Source organism: Podarcis cretensis (assembly GCF_951804945.1).
Source record: "Podarcis cretensis genome assembly, chromosome: 10".
In the NCBI taxonomy this organism is placed as follows: Eukaryota; Metazoa; Chordata; class Lepidosauria; order Squamata; family Lacertidae; genus Podarcis; species Podarcis cretensis.
Genome location: NC_137179.1, coordinates 25,073,442 through 25,093,178, shown reverse-complemented (window position 1 = coordinate 25,093,178; position 19,737 = coordinate 25,073,442). Strand labels below are relative to the sequence as shown.

The 19,737-nt window shown below is 42.1% G+C and overlaps 1 protein-coding gene across 3 annotated transcripts in view; it reads left to right on the top strand.

Annotated features, from left to right (window-relative positions):
- NT5DC3 (5'-nucleotidase domain containing 3) overlaps positions 1 to 19,737 on the top strand; it is a 46,764-nt gene that overhangs the window by 20,971 nt on the left and 6,056 nt on the right. For all 3 annotated transcript variants that reach the window (XM_079992675.1, XM_079992674.1, XM_079992673.1), the window contains exons 2-11: positions 3,314 to 3,498; positions 8,568 to 8,642; positions 9,127 to 9,182; positions 11,168 to 11,258; positions 12,593 to 12,730; positions 14,103 to 14,163; positions 16,116 to 16,218; positions 16,349 to 16,450; positions 18,225 to 18,306; positions 18,633 to 18,719. In XM_079992675.1, coding sequence (XP_079848801.1) covers positions 3,331 to 3,498; positions 8,568 to 8,642; positions 9,127 to 9,182; positions 11,168 to 11,258; positions 12,593 to 12,730; positions 14,103 to 14,163; positions 16,116 to 16,218; positions 16,349 to 16,450; positions 18,225 to 18,306; positions 18,633 to 18,719 — 963 coding nt within the window. In that variant the 5' untranslated portion in view covers positions 3,314 to 3,330. The remainder of the gene's footprint in view (positions 1 to 3,313; positions 3,499 to 8,567; positions 8,643 to 9,126; positions 9,183 to 11,167; positions 11,259 to 12,592; positions 12,731 to 14,102; positions 14,164 to 16,115; positions 16,219 to 16,348; positions 16,451 to 18,224; positions 18,307 to 18,632; positions 18,720 to 19,737) is intronic.

The window sequence follows — 19,737 nt, the reverse complement described above, 5'->3', positions numbered from 1 at the left end:
TCCTAATCCAACTGAGCTTCTCACATGCCTGTCTTTTGGAAATACATTCATTTACTTTATAACTAATCTTCCATACATTTAACCAAATAGTTGCTGGACTGGTCTGAATGCTGCCTTGTTGTGTCACCTATTTTTTTGGTCTCTGTAATAAAACATCTGATTATTCCAGTATTGGCTCCCCATCTGCTCGGTAACTCCCCATACTAGAAAGGACCAGAAGTTCTTGTGCCATGAGTCTTAGTGCACCACAAGACCCAAAAACGTGACCTTCCTGAACGTGTGTAATCACTGTGAATACTTTCAGTAAGGTGTCTGTTCAAGATACAGTCCCATACGAATTAGGATGGGTGGGAACTTTTTCACGCAGATTGTCTAAGCAGGATTTTCAGGCTGGCTGCAGTTTGCTTACAGCTTTTAAGATTAGTGAAACCTTCTGGTGTGGCTCTGTGCTTTATTTGCAGCCAGAAATACACAAATTGTTCTTGCTTTGTCTAAGTGAGGTGGATGCATAATGTTCCTGGGCGAAGTTATGGTTGTTTCAAAATGCTGTGTTTCTGGTATGCATGTTTTTTTTTTTTTAAATGCTGATTGCGTCATGCAGTTCCAGGTTCTGGGTACTACTTTAAATATATTCTCCCATCTGCCTAATTAGGTAAGGATTTCCAAGCAATTATTTTGTTTGACCTAGATCGTTGCTAGTCTCAAACAGTTTGAAGAAAAGGATCTGAGGGCTGACATAGCGGTTAAGACTGAGCTATAAACCAGAAAGCATCCTATTAAAACTCAACATTTTCCATGGACATGCAAGGTTGTCTTAGGGCAAGCCTTTCTTTCTCAACCTCATCCCCCCTCCCCTTTTTTTTGCAGTGCGGGAGATAACAATTCCGATTTTGCTTTGTTGTAAGGATTGCATGCCAAAGCAATTCCGCAAATATTAACTACCCTATGCACAAATAGCAAATTCTGCCTCTTGAGTGAGGATCTAAGGCACCATCAGCACACTAGTAGGAGATGTTCAGCAGGTTTGGATGAACCAAAACGTTTGCAGAAGTACAAAATATGGGTTTTTTTGGGGGGGACAACTCAGGGAGGCGGGCACCCCAAAAACAGATCAGGGAGGACTTGGTGGACACAGAAGCCACAGAATGCTGAGTGACTGGAGGGAGAATGGAAGAAAACCTGGCAGGGCAGAGGGGACTACAATGGAAGAGAGCAACCCCCCAGATTTATTTTTTTAAAATAAAAAATGTATCAACTCCCATCATGTCAGTCCATCGGCGATGGCTGATGTGAGTTTTATTCCAACAACATCTTAAGGGTCACAGTGTTTCCTATCCCAGTTCTAGGTGACAATAGAAGGATCCTTTTAACTGAAATTCAGTTTCATTGAACCTCTCTGGCTTGTGTCTGAGATTGGATCAGAATATTTTCTGTTGTGTTAATTGTTTCAAAGCCACTGTAAATGCTATTCTAAACAATTTTTGGTGTTTATATAACAAGCAAGCAAGTGTGTGTGTGTGTGTGTGTGTGTGTGTGTATACACACACACATACACACACATACACATTATGTCTTACTAATAAACAGTTTAAATTATTCTGAAAGTAGAATGGAGTGCAAGCCTAAATTCATTAACTGCTGCTCTGTTCACTATCTGTATTGTATTTACAGCTTTATTGTGATGTAAACCCGTCCTGGGATTTTTTTTGTGAAGGGCGGAGGGCTAAGAAATAGATAAATATAGATTAGTTCGATGGGATTTACTCTTAGGTAAATGTGTGATGAAGTGCTGCCTTTGTTATCCTCAGAGTTAGTGCCAGGGGATTTTTCCTTTTAAAAAGCTGTTGAACAAAAATGAGGATGAGAGGTGGGAAAGGAAACAGGCCAAATTCTTACATACAGGTAAGTGAAAATAACCAATGGGTTAGCATAAAGGGAATACTTTGTGAAGTTCATCTAAGACAGCTATGATTCTTACCTGTAAGAACTGCCACCTTACTGCATTGTTTTCAGGTCTGCGTGTGCCCTGATCCGTGGCTGTGTGGGTGTAGTGTGCCTCTTAATTCACACACGACTCGTTCTGTAGCAGTCCCTGAGTGATGCAGTCCCTTTTGAAATACATGGTTTATGAACTGCAAGTCCATTGCATTACCCTTTTGGGCTGGGCGTTCATCAATATGCAAATGATACCCAGCTCTACCTCTCTTTTAAATTAGAACTAGTGAGAGCAGTGAAGGTCCTATGGAGGTGGTTAGAGGATGGATGGCAGCTAACAGATTGAGGTTGAATCCTGACAAGACAGAAGTACTGTTCTTGCGGGACATGGGGCGGGCTGGTGTGGAGGACTCCCTGGTCCTGAATGGGGTAATTGCCCCTGAAGAACCAGGTGCGCAGTCTGGGAGTCATTTTGGACTTACAGCTGTCCATGGAGGCGCAGGTCAACTCTGTGTCCAGGGCAGCTGTCTACCAGCTCCATCTGGTACACAGGCTGAGACCCTACCCGCTCGCAGTCTGTCTCACCAGAGTGGCGCATGCTCTAGTTATCTCTTGCTTGGACTACTGCAATGCGCTCTACATGGGACTACCTTTGAAGGTGACTCGGAAACTGCAACTAACCCAGAATATGGCAGCTAGACTGGTGACTGGGAGTGGCCGGTAAGACCATATAACACTGGTCCTGAAAGACCTACATTGGCTCCCAGTACGTTTCCAAGCACAAATCAAAGTGTTGGTGTTAACCTTTAAAGCCCTAAACGGCCTTGGCCCTGTATACCTGAAGGAGTGTCTCCTCCCCCCATTGTTCAGCCCGGACACTGAGGTCCAGCGCCAAGGGCCTTCTGGCAGTTCCCTCACTGCAAGTAGGCCCCAGGCAGACGGCCTTCTCAGTAGTGGCGCCTGCCCTGTGGAACGCCTTCCCATCAGATGTCAAGGAAATAAACAACTATCTTACTTTTAGAAGACATCTGAAGGCAGCCCTGCTTAGGGAAGTTTTTAATGTTTAATGCTGTATCATATTTTTAGTATTTGGTTGGGAGCTGCCCAGAGTTGCTGGGGAAACCCAACCAGATGGGCGGGGTATAAATAATTATTTTATTTTATTTTATTTTATTTTATTTTATTTTATTTTATTTTATTTTATTTTATTTTATTTTATTTTATTAAGTGCATTGTTAATGAATACTATTGCAGTAATGTGTGTAAATTGCAAGATCCATCCCTTTTTGGAATACATTTTTGTTGTCATTTTGCTGGGATGTCTTATTTCTGAAAAATCTAGAAAATCTCTCTGTATGTTTATGTCTCTTTCCCACAGACCTGGTTCCTTCCATTATGAGTAACTTGCTGAATCCAGATGCTATCTTTTCAAACAATGAAATGAGTCTCTCGGACATAGAAATCTATGGCTTTGATTATGACTACACACTTGTCTTCTATTCCAAGCATTTGCACACATTGATCTTCAATGCTGCTCGGGATCTTTTGATAAATGAACACCGGGTAAGATATTTGGGGGTGTGGAAGTACATGTTTTAAATTTATGCAGTATGAATACCTGTAAAAGTAGTATGCAGTAATGTTACCCCAGGGGCTTGATCTTCTACTGTCTTCCTTTCCTAGTGCTTATTTGTCAGTGCGGATTGACTTAAAATCATAGAATTGTAGAGTTGGAAGGGACCACGAGGGTCATCAAGTCCAACCCCCTGCAGTACAAGAATCTTTTGCCCAATGTGGGGCTCAAACACACCACCCTGAGGTTAAGGGTCTCATGCTCTACCAACTGAGCTATCCCTCACCCAGGTGTGGGCCAGGGAAGAATGTAACTACAAAGGAAGAGCACCAGTAGTTTAAAGTGAACTCTTGGTTGTAATTGCTTCTTTGCAAGCAGGGCTTGCTGAGACTGAACCCTGCTGGGATTGGCAGCAAGGTGGCGCTCCCCATCAGGAACCCCCGAGTGCAGGCAAGGGGGCTTGTTGTCGAAGCTGATTGGTGCTGTTGGCAACCCCCTCTTTGTGAGTTACATGTGTGGTTTGCTTCCAAACCTCGTCTGCTAATGGGGCTTCCCACATACCCAAAGTTTGCCCGTGGGCACGAGGTTCAGTTGTAAATTAGGTTGCCCATTTCTGAAATGCATATCTTTCATGAACAAGCTTGCATACCACTTGGTTGCTATAGCAATTAAAACGATATCCATTTACAGCTAAAATAGAGTCTTCATGCAACCCTTGCAACTCAGTCCGAAATGTTTGGTAATACAACTCCCTTGTCTTTCAGCACTACTGAATTATGTATACATAGATAGGAGTAAGATATCTACTTAGCTTTCTCAGTATCAGTTCATGTGTGTAATCCTCTGCTTCAGGCATGGGGAACCTAAGTCTCCGGGGCCAAAAGACTCATTGTATCTGGCCCTCAGGACTCTTCCCAGTCCATACACCCTCTTGAACTGCACACCTCGCTGGTTCTGCCTCCTTGAGGTTTTTTGCCTGACTAGAAGGTATTATTGAATGTATTCTTTGTCTAGATGGAGGATAGAGAGGAGTGTATGTGTGTAGAAACTAGCCTATAGCATGAAGGCCAAATTTACATTTGCTCCGCCCACTTTTGCCCCCCCCTAATCTACTTGAATGCAAAAGCTGCAATCTTAGACGCACTAACTTGGAAGTAAATCTCATTGAGCCAAGTGGGGATTTGCTTTTGAGTAAACATGCGTAGCATTGGGCTGTTAGGATCCAGAACTTTCCACAAGCAAAAAAGCAAGTCGTTGCGGGGCAAAACAATGTTTCTTCTTGAGAGGGAAAATTTATGCTGTTGGTTACTAAAAAAATAATAAATAAATCATATTTCAGGAATTGAAGACATTATAGAGTTCAGGTAGTTAGAAGGCATAAAACAGAAGGGCAAACAGCTGTCTGAAAGGTGGGGTATGTCTTTTGCAATAAATAAGATCCTACATATGGTCTCTGTTGGTGATGCTGATGTGGTGGTAGGGCATGTGCTTTGCACACAGAAGCTCCCAGGTTCATGCTCCTGCATGTGCAGGGTTGGGAAAACACCTGCCTGAAATCCTGGAGCACCACTGCCAGACAAGTGTCTCTGGCTGTTTTTGGACTACAACTCCCATCATGTCTAGCTAGCAGGACCAGTGGTAGGGGAGGATGGGAATTGTAGTCCAAACAGCTGGAGACCCAAGTTTGGGAAACCTTGGCGTAGACAATACTTAGCGATGGTTCAGTGGTCTGAGGCGATATAAGGCAGCTTTCTGGTATATAAGAGTAGCTCCTCTGGCACCTTTGGTGATTTGTCCTAGGTCTAGCAGGGAGCTCACAGAAATGAACACATTACAGTGGCACTTGGCTCAGAAGCTAAGTTTTTTCACATGCGGCTCACTTTTACAAACAAAAGCAGCTTCTTTTTTTCAGTTGGTTTATGTATTAAGATTTTTCATTGTAGCAATAAATAATACAATGAAGGGGAATTGTAATTAACTAAAGGAGGATTATGAGTAAAATTAAAATTTGCAGTTTCTTGAAAAGGTGCTTAGGCCTCTGTAGAATTATGAAAGTCCTGTCTTGTTCCTTATCTGATTGAAAGAAGATGAGACGGGGAAATTGGCTTTTAACACTATCTCAGTTAACATATTGCTTGCGGCAAAGCACAAAATTATATTTGAAGGTAGGAGCGCTGCTATTTATAATGTCCTCTGAGTCAAAGTTGCTTTACTGCACTGGTAGAAATGCCCGTGCTTAACCCTCTCTGTGCTGCTGCATCTGGATTATTCCTTTCCACTGTCTGAATTGAGCTCCTGAATGAATGCATTAGACACTTCCAATTCTGCATTTCAGTCCAAAGGTCAGTGGCTAAATATATGCATCTATAAATATCCCTGCAGAAGTAAATAAGAAATTTGATCATATCTATATATCTATGGTATACAGTATTGCAATTCTGCAAAATATTGGTGGCAATGTTTAGCTCAGGCATAGAACAAAGCTAGTCCTATTCTCGAGCATGAAGGGTGGTATTCAGCTAAATTTTACGTGGAGTTGATCAATTGAAATGAATGAACATGACCAAGTTAGGCCCATTAATTTCAATAGGTTGAGTAAAACCTAGTTGACTACCACCTGGCATGTCTGTGTTTTAGGACATGTTTTAGGACATAGAAACCCCCCAAAGGCCTATGCTTTCCCACCCCTGGAACAAAGAGTTTCCCCTATTTCATCAGGTGCAGGGCAGAGGGAGAGGAAAGAAGCTTGGACATTCCATTTGCTCTGCTGAGAGACCAGCTGCTTTTGGTTTTTCTTCTCTCTGAACTGTTTCCTGAGTATGATTCCTTCCTCTTCCCTTCCCCTTTTCCTTTTGTGTTGCATCCTTTGGATCATAAACCTGAGGACTAGGAGATTTTTCAGCTGCAGAGAAGGATTGAAATAAAGGTGGCTATGTTGCAGTGTAATGGGAAGTTCAAATTTCCTAAATTCTGAAGATTGAACTCTGAGCAAAAGGGTTGTATGCCACTCTGTTCACACCCCAGTCTTAATGACTAAAGGAAAGTTAAGTAGAGCATTTCAGTGTGGGCGATGGTGGATCTGAATGAAAAGGTGTGAGGAAGGCAAGTCTGAATTCATAATGAACTTTTCTGTGAATTTAACCTGAGCTTCCACTCTTGCAATAAAGAATGCTTTACAATATTACTTAAATCAGGTGTGGGGAAACTTTGGTCCTCCAGATGTTGCTGAACTACAACTCCTGTCAGCCTCAGCAAGTGTGCCCAGGTATGATGGAAGTTGCAGTTCAGCATACCTGGAGGGCCAAAGTTTTACTCGATGTAAATGAAGCATGTTAGAAATGCTACTTCCTACATCTTTTGCTTGCAAGTTTCTGAGGGCAATATCATTGCCTCCTGTTGTGGATAGGTGTTGGTTTAAGCCATAGTTTTCTGTAAAAATGCCATGGTTCCTTTCAGTTCCTTTCAGAGTCTATATAATTTGGCAACAGATGATCCTGACTAAGAAGTACATTCAGGTAAAATGACGCGCACACACCTCTCCAAGTACATGAGAAATGCTTGAGCACTGTAAATTAAACTTCCCTAGCAAAGTAATAATAATAATAAGCAGATCAATTTCCCTGAGAGTTCTGCCACTGTTGTAGTGTTTTGAAAAAAGTGTGGAAAAGATATTTGCGGGGCTCAAAGAGAACACCTTTTGTATTAAATTATACAGAATATATAGAAGTGTTGTTTTTAATTAACATGTATTATTTTCAGTTGTAGGGATGCAAAGCTATAAATTGAAGAGGTAGCCAGGCTGAGGACAGCTGCTGTTTTCTGAACACATATTCACACTGTTTGCCCTTATCAGTGTTGAACCTTCCATTGGCCATGATCTGTGCGAGTCCTTGTGTCCACACAAGGACTTCATCCATGATTTCAGTAGAGGGATAAGCTTGGGACCCACATCCCTTGACACTAAAGTGAGGAGAAGGCTAGAACTACAGAGTTTGGGGCACTGTCCTTGCACCTTCCTAAATAAGAGTTGCTAACTTTGAGGAGGGGAGGAGCCTTAAGATTTTGTTTTGGATACTAGTCATGCAAAATTATGAGGTCACTGCAGACCCATTGGGTTGAATCATTGTGTGAGTGGAACACCTCCCATGAGCACAATGGAACTTCTCCTTGCACCCCCCCCTCCCAGATATCTGGGGGTCTTCCCCCAGCCCTCCAGAGCAGATTTTGGTGCGGTGCTGGGGGTTGCAGTGAGCGGAGGTCGTTACACTCACACACATGATCTAATTGGAGCCAACCTTTTAGCTGTTTATATTCCACTTTCAGGGGCCACACAGTAATACGCCCAGAGATTACTATTTTATCTCTAAAGGCAAATGATAAACAAGTGAGGAGTTTGTCTGTTGCCATCCTTGGGAATATCCAGTTGCTCTAGAGTGTGAATCATGGATTCTTAGCTAGATGCTTACCAAAGCTGGCATTAATTTGGCCCTGGAAGGGATGTTGCAAGGCCGGAGTCTGGGGAGGGCTTGGTCCTGATGCTGTTTTATTGGAACATAATCTTTGCATTCTGGAAATGGGTGTTGGCAAGGCACCAGGGATGAGCAGTTTGCCTAATCCATAGCAGGTGCTTGATAAACAATGTGGGACTCAAGAGCGGGAGTGGGTGGGATGGGCAGGAGGCAGTGAAGAGCATAAGTCCATGTTGCATGGAGTGACAAATAACTATGTTTCCCAAGGAGTGGGGGACACTACAGAGTTATAAGGCAGATTTCACTGAGCTAGGGAGTGGACATAATGAAAGCTTTGACTTCTGTGGCAGCTTTTTCTCGGAGGGATTGCAGAGATGCTAAATGGGCTCTGAGAGGTCTTATCAGAAAGGGGGTTTTTAACAGGGAATTTCTTAAAAGAATTTCCCCACTTGCATAGCCCTTAGTGGGCAGGCTGATGTAAACTAGGAAAGAAGAGAGAGCTGATTGTCTTCTCTGATTAAAGGGGATAGATCATATTGCTTAAATAAGTTGTGGTAAAATAGTTTTCCCCCCCTCCCTTATTCTGCTAGTATCCTGCAGAAATCCGGAAGTATGACTACGATCCAAATTTTGCAATAAGAGGTCTTCATTATGATGTGCATCGGGTAGGTATACATTATTCCATTGATATCATCGTTCTGTGAGATGTATTCCCTAACGCTTGATCAAATGTTGTCCGATTTTGTATTATTGGGGAAACTTGAGTTCTGCTTCTCTGTAGCTTGTGCGATGCACCTTTTGGACTCAGCTGGAAGTAAATGAAGTTTTGGCCACAGTGGCTGTATCTTGCCCATCTATGTAGGTCCCACTTTGTTGCTCTTCTAATAAAGCCTTTGTTTAGGATATTTAACTGGAGATGCTCATTCATTGGGAAATGTGTTCTGTTTCTGCTTGTGGGCTAGGCATTGTTGGAACAGAGTTCTGGGCTAGATGAGCCTTTGGCCAGATCCAGCAGAATTCTTCTTAAGTTCTGATATAACTCTAAATCTTGTAGTAATTATGGACAACTGTATTTGCCTGTAACTTCATCAAAATACTGCTGTGAAGCTGTGATAGGTTTCATGTAAAACCTTTCTCTTTTTTTAAAAGGCATTATTGATGAAGATTGATGCTTTTCATTATATTCAGTTGGGAACAGTGTACAGGTAAGTCTTAACCTCATAGCAAAATGTTGCTGTGAGGTTGTTGCATTTTCAGGGGACTCTAAACATTCAAAAGTCTGGACATTCACATACAGCAAGCGGGACATGCAGTGATACGTTGCAGCAGGCGGTGCTTCCGTTTAGTCAGCCAGCCAATCATGACAGCTTTCAGGATACTCCATCCTATTTCCCCCAATCCATTCAGAATTTCATGGCCAGGGAGCATACTCAGTCCTCATTGGGCTGTTTTGTGGACCAAACTCCCTTCACATTCTCCCCCCCCCCCCCCCCGGCTCAAAAAAAGGAGGTTTTAAAAATCATTATTTCTGCAAATATTTGGGATCTGGCTGAGATCTCCCTCTTGTGCCTCATTAGCGTTGTTTTGGCTACTTAATAATTGTCTTGTGAAGAATGAGTTTGCTATTACTATATAGCAGGGATGCCCAACCAGTCGACCGCAATCAACTGGTCGATTGTGGGCTCTTTTTCCTTTGCGGGAGAAAAAAAGAGCATCCGGCCTCGCCCCGTCCTCCATTCGCACATGATCGCAAGAATGGAAGGTGGAGTTTTCGCTGTGAGGCTGAGTGATCTTTTGGTGGGCAACATTTTCCTTTTCCTTCCCCTAGAGAAAGGTCAACATTTTTTACCTGAACCCCCAAAAAGGTCAACAACTTTGACGTGAACCCCCCCAAAGGGGTAGATTACTGCCAGTTTTTTTATTCTGTGAGTAGACTGCGACTGGACCCAACAGTCAGGGGTACCTTTACCTTTACCTTTTAGATCAGTCTCTTGGGAGTTGGATGTCCCTACTATATATGATGATATGAAATGTTGTGGTGTTCTCTGCTTGAAGAAATGGCTGAGTGAAATAGTCTGTTTTTTAGCTTGTGTGGTCTGGGGAGGGTTGGCCGACCACGTTCCGCTGACTAATGTCCTTGCTTTCAGCTGCCAAATGGTACTAGAAGACTGTGCAGGACTGCATGGTATTTAGGCTTCTGCTAATGACTCATCTACTCTAGCAAGGATTTGAATATAAGGAATCATGAAAACAGAATGCAGAGGAGTGTGTGTGTGTGTGTGTGTGTGTGTGTGTGTAATCACCCTTTGCTTTGCACCCTGCATGTTGCAGTATTCTTGGGAAAGTTCATTTTGTCCATTGTGATTCTAATTGAAACCCATCCTTTCTAACTGAAGTCATCTGGAAAAAGCTGCACAGATAGTACCTGCTTTACTTGAAATATAGCAGCCTTTGATTGTAACACGTACTTCTGCTGTAGTTTGAAAGTCATTGAGGCTGAGCTGCGTTAAGATTAGAAATGAATTGGCTATAATCCTTTTTTTAAATACCATCTTCTAATCTGTGCTTCATGTAATAAAGTTTAAAAGAGTGGGGGCAATGCCTTCTTTTAACTTTGCCCTTGGGGCCTTAAAGAATTAGTGTCTAATTAACTTTTAGGAAAGAAATGAGAGCTTAAGATCCACAATGTGTCATTGCGGTAAAACTTAGCTTCCTTTGTTGACTTAACAAGACTGTCAGTCTGTCTTAGTTGGCAGTGCATGGTGTTCCTTGCAGAATTTGTGACATCAAATAAGGGAAGAAGCATTCATAATGGTTAAGGCTGACCCATTGCTTACGTGAGACTAGAGAAGATGTGGGTTTTCTGTGTAGAATATTGATACAGTGGTACCTTGGTTTAAGAACAGCTTAGTTTATGAACAACTTGGATTAAGAACGCTGCAAACCCGGAAGTAGATGTTTTTGGTTTGTGAATTTGCCTTGGAAGCAGAACATGTTTTGCTTCCTTTCGAGTGTGTTCCATTTGTAAAGCGAGTCCCTCACTGCTATGGAAAAGCACACCTTGGTTTAAGAACACTTTGGTTTAAGAATGGACTTCTGGAACAGATTAAGTTCGTAAACCAAGGTACCACTGTACTGCCATATAAAACCTGGTTGGCTTTGGCACTAAAGCTATTCTTGCTGTTGCCAGAGGAATGAGTGTCGTCCCGGATGAGGAAGTCATTGCCATGTACGATGGGTCCCATGTCCCCTTGGAACAAATGAGCGACTTCTATGGAAAGGTAAAAGTACAAGCCAGTACATCTCTTAACTAAAAAATCCATATGATGGCATAATAGAATCACGTGTTCTTATTACCATGACATATATAACGATGTCTCAATAGCTTTATTATAACTAACAAATCATTTCTTAAAACAAAATAAAAAAATTCCTTCCAGTAGCACCTTAAAGACCAACCAAGTTAGTTCTTGGTATGAGCTTTCGTGTGCATGCACACTTCTTCAGATGCACACGAAAGCTCATACCAAGAACTAACTTAGTTGGTCTTTAAGGTGCTACTGGAAGGAATTTTTTTATTTTGTTTTGACTATGGCAGACCAACACGGCTACCTATCTGTAACTGAAATCATTTCTTGTCAGCCGAGAGTTCATAACTTAGGTCATCAAGTTATGGAAGCCGATGGAAATAGTGGCCTGCCTCTTAAGAACTGGCGTTTTCCTCTATTGAGATGGCTGCTGCTTTTTATTATTGTTCATGCAGAAATCAAGAGTGGAGAAACAATATTTTTAAAACCCGTTGCATTGCAAGGAAGTGCATGTAGTCAAATGCTCATTCTGAAATGTGTTGCTTATCAAATTGGATGCTGCTTTCGAAATACAATTTTATGGTGCGAGCCACATCCTTCTTAACATATAGATGGTTTGTGGGAATGCAAATGTAAAATAGAAACATAGAAGATTACTTGAAATGTAGCCGATTTAGGATGGCTTTGTTTTGTTTTGTTTTTGTTTAGGGCTTATCACTCACTATGTCACGGGTAGGTAACCTGTGATTAGGACACCTCCCCTCTCCCTTTAATTTTTTTCTGGTTACATAGAGGGTAGTTCAGTGTATTACCAAGCCAATGAGGCAATAACTAAATGGCAGTGGAGATACATATTCTGACTGGCCCAGAAATTCCAAAAATTGCCATGCATTTCAACACTTCCAAAGTTTATTTTTGTACTGAACTTTGATGCTTGTGGATATCTAGATTCCATGCATGTATAAGGATTTTGTTTGCTTCTATAGTGCCGGATGGTGAGCAGGTTAGTTTGTGCCATCTTTAAACTGATGTGAAAAAGGATGTTTTATTGTATCCTCACTAGTGTTCTCTCACTAAGCTGAAATTGTTTAAGAATTGTTTATTTTCTAGCATAGAACCTGTTTTCACAAGACACTTAAACGCACACATTGCATGTTGTAAAACCATTCTCTGATGTTCTCATGTGACTCATTCCAAGCTAAGAGGCAGTCTTGTTGTGTCTGTCCTCTGTTTCCTGTAGACTTAATGCAAGTAGCAGAAACTAAAGCTTTACAAAACTGGTTTATGACATGTATGCTTGTTTGCAGAGTTCACAAGGTAACGCAATGAAGCAGTTCATGGATATCTTCTCCTTGCCGGAAATGACGCTCCTGTCTTGTGTGAATGAGTATTTTCTGAAAAACAATATAGACTATGAGCCAGTTCATCTCTACAAAGATGTAAAGGTATTGAGTTGTCCCATTTTAACATCCATCCGTGTGACTTTTTCATGCTGCCAGATGCATATGCCAATTTCCTTCTTTGCCAACTACCACATTCCTCCAGTTCCGAAACAGCAAATTCATTATAATGAGGAGGGTACTGCACACTGTGCTAAACTATATGGCCCGCAAAACAATTTATAGTCTTGTATAAATGTTCTTCTGGCTATTGGATTTAATTGGCAATGAGGTCATACTCAGCGTAGACTCATTGAGAAAAGCAGGCTTATATGTGTCTAACTTTAGATATTGCCCAATATGTATGAGAAGTTCTTTTTTTTAAAGTATGGATTGAAGTGCAAAATTCAACTTTTCTTTTTCCTGTTGAAAACACTTGAAATCTTAAAAATTGAGGAGCGGTGGAAAGGTAGCGAGTAGGATTTCTAAGGATCAATGCCGGGGTCCCCCTGGCCTCCCCCCATTCCATGCTTTGACTGTTCCCTGTGATTAGGAGAGTGATTCTGGAGAGAGCCAGCTATATGCTGTTGTGATATTACTTTGGGATATTTTACGAGAAGTGATTCATAAATGGAATTAAATAAATTGTACAATTTATACAGTTTGTAAAACTTAATATTACATAATCCAGCTTTCCTTTATGCAAAATTTGGCTTGTCTTTGACAAAATTAGGAGTTCTACCTGATGACACCAGTGTCAAAGTACAGTGGTACTTCGGGTTACATATGCTTCAGGTTACATACGCTTCAGGTTACAGACTCCGCTAACCCAGAAATAGTACCTCGGGTTAAGAACTTTGCTTCAGGATGAGAACAGAAATCGTGCTCCGGTGGCGAGGCGGCAGCAGGAGTCCCCATTAGCTAAAGTGGTGCTTCAGGTTAAGAACAGTTTCAGGTTAAGATCGGACCTCAGGAATGAATTAAGTACTTAACCCGAGGTACCACTGTATGTAGCTTTATTATTTGAGGAAATTTTCAAGTGGGATCCTATATCAAGTGGGTTTTTTTTGGGGGGGGGAGCTACTGGATTGTTGTTTTTATTTTGATTATGTATTTTGTGGTTTTATATTTTGATTTTATTCTGTGAACTGTCCTGAGATATAGGGAGGTATATAGGGTATAGGGCAGTATATAAATTCAGTAAACAAATATTTCCTTAGTCCTGTTTTACCTGCTACCCCCATTCCTAGTGTCTGGATATCTTGCACTTCCTGACACCTGCTTTTGGTAGTCTAGCAGCCAGCCAAAATACTTATTAAAGACTGTGCTCTAAGTTGGGGGTGGAAGGTGTCCCACTCACTAATATTCCATTTTCAGTTGAATAAATTTAAATTTTGAGAAAGATCTCACTGTTCATTTACATTAATTTCCTTGACAGGACTCGATCAGAGATGTCCACATCAAAGGAATAATGTACAGTGCAATTGAAGCAGATATTGGTAAGTGTTAAGAGAGCTTTTACGAAGGAACAACTTGTTTTCCTCTTACTGTTAATGTTTTACAGTGCTTTGTTCTAACAGATGGTGTTCTTTGTGCTTTTGCAAACACCTGGTGCGGTGTGAATTGTTGAAATAACGTAGGGCAATGTTGGCAAAGCCATGGTCCCCTCCAGGTGTTGTTGGGATGCAAGTTCCATCAGCTCTGGCCAATATGGTGTGTGGTCAGGGAGGTCCAGCAACCTCTGGAGGGCTACAGGTTCCACATCCATCACGTAAGGACATCTCCTCCCAAACACATATTGCTCATTCCTGTATTAGTCAGGGGTAATGGCAACTGCCTTTATCTGGACATGAACTGCAACAGGTGTTGTGGGAACCATAACTTCAGTGAGGCAAGGTGGCTGTATGTAGAAGGATGTGGGCATTGTAATGGTGTGTGGCTTCTAAGAGCTTGTTTGGATGTTCCAGAAAGCCTCAAAGAAGTTATTTCAGTCACTTGTACAACATCATTTCACACTTTTGCTGCAGAGCTTGCCTTTTAGTAATTTACACCTGCCTCACGAGGAAAAGTGCAAGTTTCTGAAGGACTTGTGCATATTTCCTCGAAGGTGCCCCTGCAAGAGATGTGAATCTCTGGCTGCGGTTGTCTTTTTTTAAAAAATTATTTTACAGATCCTGTTAGCCACCAGAGAACAGTGATCTTGAGTGACAAGAAAATGGGGTTAAAGTACAGATGTTGCCACTTTGGATATTTCCCTGGGATTTTGAATTGGAAGTATAGAATAAGGATATGCAACTTGCCCTTGCACCAGCTTTTTGCTACTTCTGTCGTTTTCTGCCTCTTCCCTCTCCAAATCTAAGAAGAGAAACAGGGTTCAGTAAAACTGGTTGTCTGGACTCCTTGAATTTTGTAGGGATTCTATGCCTACTGCTGTTCTAAGCAAGCTAGATTGTGCTGTTTCTCCAGAGCATGCTGGCCGTAAGACCTTTTGCACCAGAGTCTTGAGTTGCATTGATTTCTGCAAGATTCTGTATTTTCCTCATGATGTAGGCAGCAGCCGGAACAAATTGCCACCCCTCGAGATGCAAAAGTGGCAAACCAGGACAATTCATCAGGCTTGAACGGTAGCTAGATTTATTTAATGAGGAATATTCTTTTAGATGCTTTAGAGTTTTAAAGTCATGGTGCACGAGATGTTCCTAAAAATGTTTAGACAATTCAGAAATGTTATGCGCCTTTTAAAGGCTTCAAAATGCCAGGGTGTTTGGGAGTCTGGATTTCCAGTCTGGTGTAGCTATAAACCTTTGGTATCCAGGGATAGCACATCTTCACAAATATAGGAACTTAGGGTTTGAGTGAGGGCTTTTTCTTGGAAGTAGTTTTTTTTATGCCAGGTCAAATCCTTGGAACTTTCAGCGGGTCCCCAGAAACACTTTTATGTCAACAACATTTTTCAGCAACGGTTGGCCCACAGCATATACACTATTGCCAGCCCTTCTGTGGGAAGTGCATTCAAATTACAGGGCATGGATTTCAGATGATTAGCTCAAGCTGCAGTTTCTCTTCTTAAGAATTTTAACTTTTGCTGCTTCTTTTTAACAGAAGAGGACATTCACAGGAGTAGAGACACAAATCATGTTGCCTTCTGTGTGAAATGGGGGCACCCTCCAAAGAAAGGCTTCTATCCTTATGTCTGTGTTCATATGGGGCATGTGTGTATGGCCAAAGGTTCCACATCCCCGATTTACCCCGTGGATTCTTGTTGCTCTTTACATTGCGAATCTTTTTACGTTGCGTTTCTCAGACGGCTTGTACTCAACCGAAAAACAGTGTAACGGAGGGAACATGAGTAGGCTTAGAATTTACACAAGCTTGAAGACATTCCTTTGATATATACATAATATAATCTGGGGTTTTGTAACTTGCGTCTTTCTCCCCCTTCTCTCTGTAGAGAAATACATTTGTTATGCTGAGCAAACGCGTGCAGTGCTTGCAAAGCTGGCAGATCATGGCAAGAAGATGTTCCTCATCACAAACAGCCCTAGCAGTTTTGTGTAGGTGGATTTCTTCATATGTACAAAACCAAAGGTGTTTATCTAAAACAATGGGTGTCGGTAGTTGCTTTTTTAAAAAAAAGCAGGCTAGTAATATTTGTGTCAGTTAAAATTGGTTTGCTCTTTGCAGGGACAGAGGCATGAAGTACATCGTTGGGAAAGACTGGAGGGAACTTTTCGATGTTGTCATTGTCCAGGCTGACAAGCCAAACTTTTTCAATGACAAGAGAAGGTAAGTGCCTTCCTGTAAAAGCATTCTCTCCTTTTACATTCACTTCTTTAACAAATCCCTCACCCCCATGTTCCTCAGTTATGATGATGATGATTAAAACCATTAACCTTTTAACCTCTTTCTCACGGTTTCCTAATACCTTTGCTGGCTCTTTCCCCTCAGCGGTGGGAGCCCTTTCTTTCCCCTGCAGACACATAGCTGGCTCTTCAGTTCCTGCTGCCTGAGGCCAGATTTGTGGTTCTGAGGCAGAGCAGGTGGACATCACTGTAGAACTAGCCAAGAGAGCCTTTCTGGTTTGACAGGAATTTGGGTGGAATGGGGATATGAGTGTACATGCATGTGTGAAGCAAAGGCGACAGAGGACAGTGGTCCTGGGCACTTCTCCTTTTCCTCTCCCTCAGACCACCACTTTCGCCTCCTTTCCTCCCCCCCCTTCTCTTTCTCACACTCAGCCAGTCCCTATGTCCACCCATCATGTTTTCCTGTCTTTCTCCTCCCTCACCTTCCAACCCTGTGAGCTTCTCTCTAACCATCTCCTGCATGTTCCTACAGAATATGCATTGCAAGGAGCAGTGGTTGATGACATTGGTCAAACCAAAAGGCCAAGGGGCAGGGGAAGCAAGTGAGAAGGCCCCAGGTGGGCCGTAGCACTGAGGCCCACCTGAAAGTGGATGGAGGTACATGGCTGGTTACTGTCCCACCCTTTGAGAAAAGTTGCACTAGAATGTGCATTAATCTCATACTTTGGACTTCTGGTCTACTTTAAGAAGAAGTAGTAGTTAAAAACAAACAAACAACGCTGCTGATGCAGGAGGCCAGGTGAACATAATGGGTGGTTAATATCCAAAAAAGGTTGAGAGTTTATCTTAAAGACTCAGGTTCCCAGTAGTGATGTATGGAAGTGAGTGCTGGACCATAAAGAAGGCTGAATAATTGATGCTTTTGATTTATGGTGCTGGAGGAGACTCTTGAGAGTCCCATGGACTGCAAGAAGATCAAACCTATCCATTCTTCAAGAAATCAGCCGAGTGCTCACTGGAAGGACAGATCGTGAAGTTGAGGCTCCAATACTTTGGCCACCTCATGAGAAGAGAAGACTCTCTGGAAAAGACCCTGATGCTGGGAAAGATTGAGGGCACAAGGAGAAGGGGATGACAGAGGACGAGATGGTTGGACAGTGTTCTCAAAGCTACTGACATGAGTTTGACCAAACTGCAGGAGGCAGTGGAAGAGAGGTGTGCCTGGCGTGCTCTGGTCCATGGGGTCACGAAGAGTCGGACACGACTAAACGACTAAACAGCAACAACAACAAAAGCTGATGGCATCTGATTAAGAGCTGACCTCGTTGCAAATTAGGCTGCTTTATAATTTACTATGGTGACACTGTGTGACTTAAAGATGAATGATGAGCAGCCAGGGATTCAGTGAACTAGGTTCTCTGAAGTCCTTCACTAGGGCTACTGCTGGTTTTTACCAAAAAGGTTGGTCACCCAGTTCCCTCAGTGATGATCAATATTTAAAATTGGAAGGGACTTCCAGGATTATCCACATGTAAGTTGTTGAGCCTCAACAGGATTTACTGAATGAAGACTATTCCTACTCTTCTGAAGCTGTTATTTTTTTTTTGGGGGGGGGTAGACAGGGATACTCTGCAGGAGAGTGTAATTTCTTCTTCTAATATTCTGGTCCGTATCTGTTTCCATTGAGTAGTGACGGCAAGTAATACTATTGGGTCATTGATCTTTGTGTACTCCGTCTCTCATTTTTTAAATAGACCTTTCCGCAAGGTGAATGAGAGAGGTGTTTTGCTTTGGGACAAAATCCATCAACTGCAGAAAGGCCAGATTTACAAACAGGTATGTTTTTTGTTTGTTTAAATATTTATAGCCCTCACCTTTTCACATCAAACTAGACTTTCCTGATAATCATGGTGAACATACACAAGATGCAGAGCAACCTTAGCAGCATTGAAAAGTGTGTGTGTGTGTGTGTGTGTGTGTTCATTGTCTGTATCAGCTGATTGTCAGCCAGCCCTGTGTTTCTTCTTGACAATATTAGCATCTGCTTTTCATGTGAAAAGCAAAGATTTTACTCTTCCTCAGAGAGGGCGAGCTGCCAGCATGACAGTCACCAGGTTCTGTTTATGACTCATAAATTTGTCTTTTCCTCCCTTCTCTCGTAGGGCAACTTATATGAGTTTCTAAAGCTGACTGGCTGGAGAGGCTCCAAAGTCTTGTATTTCGGCGATCACATTTATAGCGATTTAGCAGTAAGTAACTTGCTCCCCTACTTGTTTGTTTGATAAAAGCTGGTCATGTCTACAGAAACGACCTGCGTACTGTGAAAATAATTTTGTAAAACAGGGAGACTTATGAAAAAAATAACCAGTGCCAAGTTTCTGCCATAAAAGTGAGTAAAGCAATGATGGGATTACTTGTTTCTGTTCGGGGAAACATAAGCCTCTTATTGCACCTTCCACGTAGTTCTGAGTTTTATTTAATGGTTGGGAGCAAGGCTGCAGGGCACTTGGCTAAGTTTTTGGGCTGTATGAAAAGGCTAGATATGGATGGCTGTCATTTCCTGTGGGTCCAAATACAGATTGGGGCGAAGGATTGACTGGTGTTCTGAAGGACCCAGTTGCAGGGATCCCAAAGGAAGATGTATAAAACTCCAGAGTGATCAGTTCTAGTGCTTTATCATAGAGATATATCAAGAGACTTAGATACAGAGCAGTGCAATGCAGGATTCCTTGCCACTACACCTTGGGACACATGGCAAGCATAATGGCTTTGTCTGTGAGGGGCTAATCGTGTATGGGTTACTTCATCAAAAAGCAAGCTACGTAAGCTGGCAGCAATAACCCAGTTATAACCACCCCTGGGATAGAAACCCATTCCCCACTCCCATCCATCGCTCGGATAAGGGTGCAGGTGACAGGCAGCTAGCATGAGAAGTCTCTCATTTCCCAACTAGCTAAACAAAAAAAGCTAAGGCTTCCAAGCTTCAGTGCAAGCAGATAAGCACGTATGAGTTCATTCTCACAGTAAATACCAATTAGTCCTGGGGTTATCATGACTACCAAGATGGTGTTTACAGGTCTTCTGGGACATTCATACCATTTGCCTCTGCACAGTGGCCTAAAACAGGAATAATTGCAGTTCAAATGAGTTACTGTTATATTTAAGTGGAGAATTGTACTTTGCCTTTTGAGTACTTCAGATCTCTTACACTTTGCAGTGGACTCTTGTATGTGTGTGCGCTCTCTCTCTCACACACTTCAAAACTTA